Here is a 12,080-nt window from a genome sequence, read left to right on the forward strand (position 1 = left end):
TTCGCACGTAAAAAAATAATCCTTTTTACCGTGTCTTTCTTGTTTCCAGTGAGCCGTGACGAAGACTGCATTCCACCGAGCACGACGGCGGGTGTCGGCAGTCTAGCATTCGGATTACCTATCGTCATATCTGTCGCCGCCTCGACTGCCTTAGGGAGATTGTAATTCACTTCAGTCAAGTGGCACCTCAGTATTGCCACATTTATGACACCTCGCAAGAGGTCGATATCGAAGAGTCGTCTGTAGTTGCAATAATCCGATTTGCTTTGATAGACCGTATATGCAATTACGAAGCAAATACATTTCACAGGTAGCAGTCGCGTAGCTTGCAACTCGCCCCCCCCCCCCCCCCCCTGTCATATGTCATAATGTGACAAAAATTGCCGACAGAGGGCGATATAGTGGTTTCATGTATCGGTCACTGAAACTTTCATAAATTCTCGATTATAACGTAAACTTTCACACTTTATTGATATTTTCACATTAAATCGCAAACATTCACATTAAATCGCAAATGTTGCCGTTCCTGAGGTAAACGATTTATTTTATGAAACTTGAAGGATGTTTTCGTATCTGAATCCGACAGCAGTGTGTGAATGCATTTTGTTGGGTCGAGGAGTTTTGATTAATTGTGAAATCTTTACTGTCGTTTTTGTACATCTAAGCAGAGTCGAAACAGCTCAGAACTTTTCCCCATTTTTCTGGCAGGCTAAAGATGACATTGCAGCTTCTATTTTCTTGTGTTGTTACACTTGATATTTGAAGTTTCTTGTAATGAGACATCTCAACTTCCAAATACAAAAACAGTGAGGGCGCTCACAGATTTTATCAAAAGATAAAATACCATTGTTGATAAAGCATAACAAATGTGAGTATTTCCGCCGCATATTAATAAGTTGACAATCTTTCACGTCAGGAAAGTTGGAGTCCACAATTTCTTGCTAAATCACAATAAACATCAAGATACAAGTGTTTTCACGATTCTACAATGCAGTCATTTTTAGGGTAAATTATTGCGCCCTCTCAGTCAACTTTGTTTTACGAACTCGTGGTAAATCCCCAAAATGTTGTCGGTTGGTGGTGTAGTGCAGTATCTTCTTATAGCGCCACCATTGCTTGGAATGTGCTAAACTTCGTGTCCTTTCTTCTAATGCCGGTAAAGGCGCGATGACACGGAAGGCTTTGCACCTATGCTTTCGTATCGTTTTATCAGTATTTTGATAATGGTTTGAGACTTATCACATGACGAATTCTACCAGTTTCGTGTGATTTGTAGATCAAAATGAATATTTCTTAAACTGACTTAAAACCTCATCCTCTCATAGGAATTATGTTCAGAACAGTTGACATAATTCGAAACAGATGTTAACTTTTCAGTGTTTAATGTAATTTTTCATATTCACAGTATAATATAGACCATGCTAATAATTACAGCAGGGTAAATTCCGTCGAAATCAATGACGTAGTATATTTAACACAAAAATTGCTCACCTTGACAAAAGACTCCCATATTAACCTATCGATTGACGAATAACTTGAAAATTAAAAACAAAATTTGAAAAAACCTTGAACTACAGTACTAATAGACAAATTTCAAACTTAGTGAAACGAGATGGTCGGTTATATAGTAGATATATCAGTGTAGATATATCAGTGTTAATTACAGATCTTATTCAATGTTAATCACAGATCTATTCAGTTTAAATCTGATTAGGTCTCACAAGATTATTGAGGGTTGAATTTTGAGGCATTATCAATTAGCTAAAATCCCACAGTCCAATCCGTTGGGCGTTGCGCTCTACAGAGCGGCAACTCCAGGTAGAGTTTTGAATTGATAGTCAGTGACAACTATTAAATGACAAATGCGTTTGTATAATTTTCTTTTTTGTGTCTCATTTGTTGAATAAAACAATTCATAAACTATTGAACAGTCTGCGTTTCTGATGTATCAAAGGGACAGGATTTCCTTGGATTTTGTGTCTCAGTATACTAAGTTGCAGACTAGCTGTTTTGGTGTGTACCAGTACTGTGTACAGTCTAGCGTTTACACCCCTGTCCACTTCTTAATAACTGTGTATACAGCGAGCTTTTCTAAAGAAAGATCTTTCATGTTAAGGTACTAATAAGGTAACAAACGACAAAGTTTTACCTTCTATTTGAAAAATTTAAAAACTCCATCAGGCTCCGGTAATGAAATGATCTCTCCTCTAAAGTGACCTCTCGTCTTGACATCAGAAAGAGTTGGTCTTTCCGGGGAAAAGTGATTTTTAGAAATTCACTAAATTACGGCCGCCGAGGATGTGCTTGAATCTGAGAGACAACATTCCATCGCGGGAAGTCATCACAAAAGTAGGGAAATTTGAGAATAATGTAAAACACACAAAGAATATGAGGAAGAGAAAACTATTTTTTACATTTCTGTATAGAATTCCTGTTAGGCTTCATAATGGGATAACAGGTCTTGGGAATTTAGAACGAAACCATAGACACTGTAATTATCACTGGACATGGAAGACATGCAGGGAGTACAAGACACAGCAATATGAAAAGTAACGTTTTATTTATGCATTTCATCAGAACATAGTTTGCTGATAATTACCATTCGACTGAATCAGGACTGCATTGTTGCACGCAAAAAGCAACATATTTTACAATACACCGGAGAAATATATACAAACATTTAAAAAGTAATTTCTTGGCAATTGATAATGGAAACAGATTTGGTTTCTCCGATCATTAGACAGAATATGAATGAGAAATTAAACCCTACATCTCTGATAAAAAATATGATTGGACAAAGAATGTGATAGTAGCGAACTGAGGATCCCTTGGAACATGAGAAGGAAACGAACCGTTCTGGTTTCTTTCGAAAAAAAAGGCTATGGCGCTGTCGAGAATATCTAATTGCTATATCATAGACAAAAAAATCGATTTCATAACCTCTACTTCCTTCCGATAAGACGATGAATGAGTTGCACTTGGCATGTTGTGGACATAACGCGTACGTCACACCAAATATTGTTCATGTTTGGGGTCTTTAACTCAGTCCTAAAATTCTGAACTATAGCAAGGTAAGGTTATTTGTTCTGTGTCTAAAATCTCAGGAAACACTTTTTTAAAGTTTATAACTTTGAAACGGAAACAGAAAAGAAAACTCCGCACACAGAGATGTCTTTCAAAAATTGTATTGCAACCATTAATCTTGCAAATTTCGACGGAAATCTAACAGCCCCATTACAGGATGTGGGAAATTCATTGTTTTGTAAATATCACGTATTTATACGATTACAGTAAATAGAAATACACACATCATAGATTAGGCTATATACTTTTAAAAATATATTTACAATACAGATAGCTCGATCAATACTTGATCAATAACAATGATTTTAAAGAAGTTTTTTCTTGTGCCAGAGTTCTCTTCGATATCTGGCTGAGCACCGGGTGCACCATCTATAGCGACATACGTATTGCTGTAATTTTCTAATCCACATCTGGACGTAAGATCCGTTCACGCAAATATCATCAATAAAATTGTCTTCTTATCGAATCAGGAGGGTAGCTGTTACAGGGACAAATCTGAAATGGCGTAATTCTAAGAACGCCAGATGCCCAATTTTGTTGCCTATACTCTTTTACAGCAACGTGTCAATCTTTAGCTGGGCATCGTTCCTTATAAACTTGCAATACATATGGTATGTACAAGAGTGAAACAATAGCTTGGACTACTGCCAAATTGTCATTATTATGAAAATATGGCAACACCAAAAGTAACAGTTCAAGACTTTGAATACATAAAGCTGAAAATAACCGGGATGGATTACAACATTTCCAAACATTATTAAGAATTTCATGAAGGCACTGTTAAGTTTGTACAAGAGGTTCTACATATACTAGATAATTAGATGTTCCCAGGTGCGTTCATTAATAATAATGTACACTACTGTTGGTTAAGAATCCTATAGAGTGCAAAACTTTATTCGCTGGTTCATTTTCCGTGATATGGTGTTGTGGGATATGTTGAAGAACGAGTGAAATTTACCAACGAGAAAGTACGTCGCGCGTAAGTAGTAACAATAAGGCAAAATAGGGCAATAAGTCAAAAAATTCACTTCCAATCTCTCAGTGATACAGAGCGCATTCATCGCAGAATTTGAATATGAAAATAATTAAATACATCAAGGAATAGTAAGTTTTTAGCACCCTTTCAAGTGTTATATAATCAAAAGGGCTGATTGATCACTCTGCTTTCTAAGATTAGTGATATGCTCAATAAAAGGCAAATTGTACATTCTACTCGCAAAGTTGAGAGTTGTTTTGAATGAGTGGAAGTAAACCGCGGTTAACTCTCCTGTATGCACAGTTGGACATCCTTTTCATTGCTTCACGTGAACAGCCAAATGACGTGCACACTGGCAAATCTATGGGACGTTTTTAAAGGATGCAGCTTTATTATTTGCACGTCATAGTTCCGCCTTTCCGTCGGCAATGCCCCCTTCCGGAAAAACGCCCTCAATGTCCAAGTTTGCCGCATCTTCGTCGAGCTCGTCTTCGGCACCCGTGTACTTCTTGGCCTCTCCTTCTTCTTTCTCCTTGCGGTACACGTCGGTCATGTATTTGTCGAACGCGGCTTGCTGCTCTGGCGTATCCGCAACGTTGATCCAATTGTTGGCAATCCATTTGGTGCCTCTATGGACGTCGCATCCGCCATGGAGCGTGTAGTTGTCCATATCACCTATCCAGCCTGGTCGAACAGAAAACACAAACCAGAGGGCGAAATGTCATTTCTCTGACAGGGACTCAATATCTAATCTGAAAACCTATATAATACGAATAATTTATGTTGCTCTGCGATGCATTTCAGAGATATAAGTTCCAGAAGAACGGCAATCCCAACATTCTTCAATATTTGTGTTGGCTGTCTGAGAATACGCAAGTGTGAAAGTTGTGTTTTTGTTTGCAAAATGAAACCATCGAAAATATGATGTTCGCGGCTTTGTGTTTTGGAGAACGAACGACTTGAATCTTGTATGCTGTTCTTCATGTTAAACACGCACACTCTTCGTAAAGACAAACGAGAATAGCAGTGTATTGTGTGGACAAAAGAGGTTTATACAAACCTAAATCTGCTTAGATTCAAAGCTATCTGGTCACGATATGAAGAACCTTTATATGCAAGTTCTTTCAAATGTAAGACTATGCTAGCTTTATTTCTGGCACTGTTTAGCACATCAGCTTCAAAGCGCTGTGGCTTGTTATCTCTGAGTATATTTCTGTGAAATGCAGGAAGATATGGCATGGTATTGGTTAGAAAAGAAAGCAATGGCGTCCGGCTCTATACTGAATATTGCGCAATTACCCGTTTCTCCGTCGACATAGTGGTTGTACCACATCACAGCTTTTCCCTTTTCGGGTTTGACCACAACGTTGGAATCAAGGCAGTGTGAGCTGAGGTCATACAGCCGGTTACCAGCCGCCCTCAGCGTCTGTGGAGAGATCAAATAAGAAAGTTTAATAAGACGCAAATAAGGTAGAGCTAGAGATAAGACGAACCACAATATTCCGTAACTATTCCAGTTTGTTAACCGGAATCGGAAGGAAGAACCCGATCAATATTAAGGACTTTGTTTGCACATTTTGCGAATCGTTACTTTGATATCTTTGACTAAACTTTCTCAAGAAACTGATTATAGGGCAATAGCTGCAACTTTTGATCACATTTTTTTTACTATTTTTGTTTTACATTTCTCACTACAGTTTCTAATTCTACTCCTCAAAGCATATTGAGATGCGCAGTGTTCAGCTTGTTAACTATTCTTGTACATGTGCATACCTCATTGATATTGTTGACCTATGAATTCTGGCCGTGACTAGAATTCAAATGTAAACACTACGAGTGCATTATACGCGAACAGTCCCTGTGTTGACGAGCTACATGTAAATTGTGTGTCTTTCAACATACTTTGCGGGTTAAAACAAGAACTGCATTTGATATACAAAATCAATGGTGAGAAGGTACACAGAAGGTACAACTACTAAAATTAGTTTCTGTGAGAATTTTAATGAATTATTTTTCACTAGCACAATCCGCGACTCCAGAGTTACCGTGTAATCATCCAATTCATCGTGAATATCATTAGGTTTCGGTGAACGCCAGTAATTATGCAGTTGTCTACACGGCAATTCGTAATTCGAGAAATAGAGTAGCTGTGTTTGACATCACTTTTTCACAAGTTTTATTTATGGAGTAATTTATATTGGCAGGATCCGTGAAGCACACTGGTGGGGAGATAGATAAGACATACGCCATCATGTTGTACAACAGTCCACTACACTTGCCGCGACATGAGAGTTTAAGTAATTTCTTCCATCCAGAAAAAAAATGTATGTTATTCAGAACAACAAACCGCAAACTTCATAAAGTGAGCTTTTTTTTACATCCACACAGGCGTAATTTGTATTGTTTTACTTCGTAAATAATATATTATATATACATAGATGATTCGGATTCTCAAAATATAACAATACTTTATTGATCCCCTGCTTATGTGGATTAATTTTAAACCCCACGGAGGAAATTAAATTTCATCTCTTGTTTTCCTAATAATAATTTTCCCTTAAAGATATACTGTCACCTGTTACAATTTTGCCACAGCTACCACGGTAAGAGAAAATCTAACCGATCACAGATTTTAAGCGCGTGGCCGCTTTTTAAAAACAGCGCCCTCACATGGGCATTTTGAATACAAAGGTACGCCCCTTTGACCATATATGGGCATATTTAGATTACAGGTGACTGTATACCTTTAAGAGTTAACGTCTGGACTGGCGGCCATTTTGAATTTCAAATTTGAAATTAAATGTCTGTAAAATGTACGCAATTTGATTCTCTAAAACCAAAATTTGCTTGGACGCCCCTTTTATTTATTGTTGATTTCTGCAGTGAACGATCTACTGTTTACTTGAAGAAAGTTAGAGCAAAAGCTTGAAACTTTCCGTCTCGAGTCATGTGCAAAGGAACCGAGTTGAGCATGCGCACAATGACCCTCGGGTATCTAGTCTGGTTCCCTGACCCATTTCCCCGGTAGAGGGCGTGGGAAATATAGGGTCAGGTCATGGGGTCAGGTACCGGCTAATGTAAACATGGACGCCATTGGGTTGCTGTGATTGGATGAAAGTAACACTTGTAACTTTTTCTCATGTTTCTTGTTTTTCGCACTTTCAGGCTCACTTGACACCAACTTCTTGTTTGTACCACAAAGCCGTGGAGGTAGAAAGAAAGACTTTTTACCTCCATGATTTAGCCACTGTGATTTAGGCACAACCTCTTGATACTTTTAGAACGTCGACATGATGCCTTGCATTTTTCACAAAATTCGGACACCATTCTATCCATCGAAATCAATCGTCGTTCATAGTTCCAACAAAGTTTGCTTTCAATTAGCTGTGATATCGCAGCAGTACTTGTGGCGTGTATCGAACGTGCTCTGGTCATTGGGGTCACGCCACAGTCGGCGATGACCTCAATGACCCTAGCGCGTTCGATACACGCCACGTACTGCTGCGATATCATGTGACAGCCAGCCTTCAATCACCTCTATTTCCCCGTACTTCTGGATTAATCCTTTCAGTTTATGTTTCCCGTCTCGTGTGCCAATGTTTTTGGTTCGGGTGCCAGTGTTTGAACATAATTCTGATCCAGTCGAATTTTGACCGGCGTTTTCATGGTAGCAGCCATATTTGTTGTTGCATGTTCTGTCAGGTGACTAACCTCCGCCATCTTGAACAAAATTCTGTTCAAGATGGCTACCCGGTACCTGACCCTATATTTCCCCACGCCCTCTACCGGGGAAATGGGTCAGGGAACCAGACTACTCGGGTATCAACAACGACCTGTGTGATTTTTTGTCGATGAGGGCGTTTGCTTAAAGAATAAGTGACGCTTGAAGTGGGTGGACTACTACATTATGATTGGATTCTGTATTATACATTGTCTTGTAAATAAAACGAAAAAGTGTTTTTAATCAAATGGCATGAATTAATAACGACTCACCTCTACTGTAAATGTTTCGTTATTTGCGACAGGAAAAGCTGTTTCACCGCCGTCTTCTACGTCATTTAAATAATACAATATTGTCATGTACCTAGAAGGGGAGTGAAATGCAAATTTCAGGAATGAAATTATTATGAGATGACAAATTGGAAAAATTGTCTTGGAAGAGTCTTTTTTCCATGACGGCAACGGAAGGCTTTGTTTAGTTTAGCCACGGTCCCTTTGTGGAGGGACCGTGGTTTAGCTTATAAGGAGAAAAGGCTCGCTAAATACGTGTGTCCATCGTTGGAACGCGTTATCCCTTAACCTTGATGGCACCAAAATTGTTAAACTTTTACCAGCTTTTTAATCTGAATCAAACAAAACAAGCGAAAACAAATGTAAACAGACAAACATTTAGCTAAACATGGGTACAAATACGCAGGTATGAAGAAAACGGGCAAATTTTCAAAAAATAGCGCATACGCAAAAAATTAGCCCATACGCAATTATTGTTTTCTAACCTGCAGAGTCTGTACGTCATATTGGTATGGTCTGTGTAATTGAAACCCATTTGCCCGCAGGTGATATTCGGACCGATCTCTCTGTCTTCCGAGTCGTAATGAGCATGATAGTGACCGCCTACTTCATAGTACACGACCTAATGCAAAAATGAAATCGGAAGAATCCGAAATAGCAAAAAAAGATGAAATGTGTATCGGCTTAGCTGGAACGCGTCAATTAGCAAAGTTGCAAACGGCGTTTGGATACCAAAGATTGTGGCCAAAACCATAAGGCTGGAAAAGAAAAGAAAAGGTTTTGTTTATCATCCCCGCTTCAGCCGTTGACTTTACGTTCGCTCGGACAGAAAATGAACATGAAAAAATCTCACCGCGCTTCGAATTCGCACGGCAGATATTGTTAATAGCTATAGGGTTACGTGTACACACTGTACGGTTCTGAAGTAAACAGATTGTCGCCATCTTCCACTTGACACTCAGTAGGATTTACTACAGTGCTTAAATGTTCTTGTTTTCGTTATCTTTACTATTTTCGTTTCCGGAAGTCGGATCTTGTTAATTGAAATAAAAACTGAATAGAGTAACGACCTAAAACAACACGTAACCGCTCAAAGGGTCTTTTATCAGGAGGTATACTACTGACAAGGGAAATTATACCTTTATTGAGGAAAATGAAAGTTCTAACATCATAAATAGCAGCATTTTTGTAAGCTTTAACCCTTTGAGTGCTATAGTCATTTTTGTCACCTTTAAAAATATAATGCAAGCTATTTTTTTTAAATCTAGACATTTTTGTTCAGATTATCACCAAAATTTTGATAAAAAACTGAAGGCAATTACAAGTTATGTCCGTTTGATTAAAAATCATCAACACTATTACAGAAAAAATCATAATAATTGGTAAATGTCGCACTAAATTTTTGAGGGAAAAATTATATCACTCAAAGGTTTAAGCATTCGTCAATGTAGGGTGAACATATTAAAGCTACGGCTGCACTGAAGTGAGAATCATGCAATCGGAGAATATACCTGCAGTTGTTCACTGTATTCAATTACGTTCCTCGGTAGTCTTGTGAGCTTGATCACTCTCTCTCGTAGCGCCCTCAATACAGGATTGTCTGTGGTGGTCTGTTGCAGCCATGTTTGTTTGCTGTGGCGTATTTTATTTGCTCCACTGTTCGAAGTCCTTTCATCCATCCACTCACGTATACTCGTTTCATTCAGAGCCACGAATTCTTTCACGTTTAGCATATCTGAAAGTGGGTGCAGCGCCGCCAAGTGTTACATTACCCAATTCGGGAGCTGTGGCTGATAGAAATGGAATACTCTTTTTCGCTAAGCACAAACGTCAACTAATTTCATCGATCCTCTCACGAAGTTAACATTTCCAACAGGTTATAGTTATAAACAAAACAGAGCCCTTTAAATCCGCTGAAAAGATAGATTCACTACAAATCTCCGTGGACAGTGTAAGACAGAAAGGGAATGAGATACTTATTGCGATAAATCGCACTCTGGAGAAAAAAATTCAATTAATCGAAGGTCGTAAAAGCGAATCACGCACGGGGTAATGATTTAACCCAGTTCAAGATATACAACTGCGATCTAATGTCGAGTCAAGCTTTCTGTACATACCTACTGAAGCGACTGTCATGTACAGAGAGATTTCAATTCTCTCTCTCTCTCTCTCTCTCTCTCTCTCTCTCTCTCTCTCATGAAGTCACGCGTGTTTTGGAAGAAGTCACGCGTGTCTTGGAAGAAATCACGCGTGGTTTGGAAGAGGTAAGCTGTAAAAGGATAACATTGAAAAGCGACTCTCCAGGGAGTGACCTCAAATTACTCACCGTCACCATCATGATCCATATGCAAATCTTTGTACCTATACGATTAAAGACAGACGTAGAAATTCTTAAGGCAATAAAACATTGAATGGTCGTCAACAATCTACCTAGTGTAATCGAGTTTTAGGTTACTACCGTGAAAATTAAACAAAAGTAATAGTTCTTCGTAAATCATAACCAACTAGAAATCAAGGATTACATCAGAACAGAACCTTCTGAGACGTTGGGAGTGAGATATATTGAATGGTTTGAAGAGTTCAAGAAAGTACAAGATATTAACGAAAGACCGCCATATCTGACAACATAGGAAAATACGGCCTCACAGGATGTGTTTTCTATGCTATAATATGAATACATTTAGAGTAAAAAGCTCTGGCTAATGTCTTCAGAAACTTCTCCTCACAGTAAGCGTGTAATCTATATCCGGAGAAGACTTCTCGGTCTTCCCCATTTTGTAAGTGCGCCATGTATGCTCGCGATGTCGTGTCTCTGGGTTAGGTTATTAGGCGTAATACGTACAGTTTCAAGTGTCGGCTTGAAAACTCATCAAATGTATTACTTGCTGCGATCTGTTCATCGGATAGAGTGACAGATTGTACATTCTTTAAGCTTTAAAGAAAGCAACTGTATTTCCTGTAATTGTTTGTAGTGTGTCGTTTTCACATGCTAAACTTTTCTGGCAAAAGGGTATATCAAGGCAACTGAGTGAATTTTCAAGTATAATTTCTGCCAAGAGACCATTTTTGGATTGAAATGTCCTCTACCACGTGGCAATCATGTTCAGTATTATCTTGACACACAGTATATTCATATCTAACATTTTGCAGCTTGCAGCAGTAACTGTTCTACATTATGACCTTTCTTTTGTAATTTGTCGCCTGTACATGGCATTAGATGTTCACTGCATACAGGTCACTTGATTATGGATATGCTGGCACTGAGTGCACATTTAATATTGACATCAACAGGTACTGCGGACAGACTGAACGTTTGTCTTTACCTCTTTGGGTGGAGAATATGATACCGCTGTCGACAGAGCCAAAAACGCATTATCACATGATTGTACAGTGATTATACCTTCAAACTTACTGACTTTTCAATGAAGTGTATTTTGGATCAAAGTAAGCGACTCCTCTCTATTTCAAATATTAATTTCGAGTAAAATAAACCCAACTCAAAACGCCTGATCCATTTGTTCAAGATGTCACGGCTCCAGAACGGCGGCTACCTGTCTGGATCTTCGTGCTATTGATGTAACAATTTCAATTTCCCGCAGATTTATTACTGCGCACAATCAATCATTATGCTTCTGTTTTGGAAGACATGATTTCCCCATTTTATTTCGCAGAGCCTAAAAAACTGTGAGCTTACAATTGCAAGCATTAAAGACAACCGTAAAATCGACGTCTATGTGTTCAGCTTCAAAGTTGCGCGGTATATCTAGTGCAGACCAAGCAAGCACAAACTAAGCTGTGTAGGTCTGACTGATTGTGTGTCAGTCTTTTGCAAGTGCTACTGGGAATGTTTCCTGTTCAGTTCATTTGCTGTCGAGGGAAAGACCAGTAGATCTTGGGAGTGGGTGGTCAAAAACAGACAAAAATTGAAACTAGTTTGCAAAAAATAAAAAAAATAAAAAAATAAAAAAAGACGATAAATCTGACAGTTTCCTTAGAAAAGAAAGACTCA

The 12,080-nt window shown here is 38.5% G+C and overlaps 2 protein-coding genes across 2 annotated transcripts in view; one reads left to right on the forward strand and one right to left on the reverse strand.

Moving 5' to 3' along the window:
• LOC139138484 (uncharacterized) overlaps positions 1-1,928 on the forward strand; it is a 13,141-nt gene extending 11,213 nt beyond the window's left edge. The window contains exon 8 of the mRNA XM_070706876.1: positions 50-1,928. Coding sequence (XP_070562977.1) covers positions 50-165 — 116 coding nt within the window. The 3' untranslated portion in view covers positions 166-1,928. The remainder of the gene's footprint in view (positions 1-49) is intronic.
• A 1,241-nt stretch (positions 1,929-3,169) lies between these two features.
• Positions 3,170-12,080, reverse strand: part of LOC139138483 (transmembrane prolyl 4-hydroxylase-like) — a 70,312-nt gene continuing 61,401 nt past the window's right edge. Inside the window, exons 5-10 of the mRNA XM_070706875.1 lie at positions 10,398-10,432; positions 9,583-9,806; positions 8,557-8,693; positions 8,054-8,144; positions 5,360-5,486; positions 3,170-4,744 (exon numbers count right to left, since the gene is read on the reverse strand). Of these exons, the coding sequence (XP_070562976.1) occupies positions 4,464-4,744; positions 5,360-5,486; positions 8,054-8,144; positions 8,557-8,693; positions 9,583-9,806; positions 10,398-10,432 (895 nt within the window). The 3' untranslated portion in view covers positions 3,170-4,463. The remainder of the gene's footprint in view (positions 4,745-5,359; positions 5,487-8,053; positions 8,145-8,556; positions 8,694-9,582; positions 9,807-10,397; positions 10,433-12,080) is intronic.

Source organism: Ptychodera flava, chromosome 8 (assembly GCF_041260155.1).
Source record: "Ptychodera flava strain L36383 chromosome 8, AS_Pfla_20210202, whole genome shotgun sequence".
NCBI lineage: Eukaryota > Metazoa > Hemichordata > Enteropneusta > Ptychoderidae > Ptychodera > Ptychodera flava.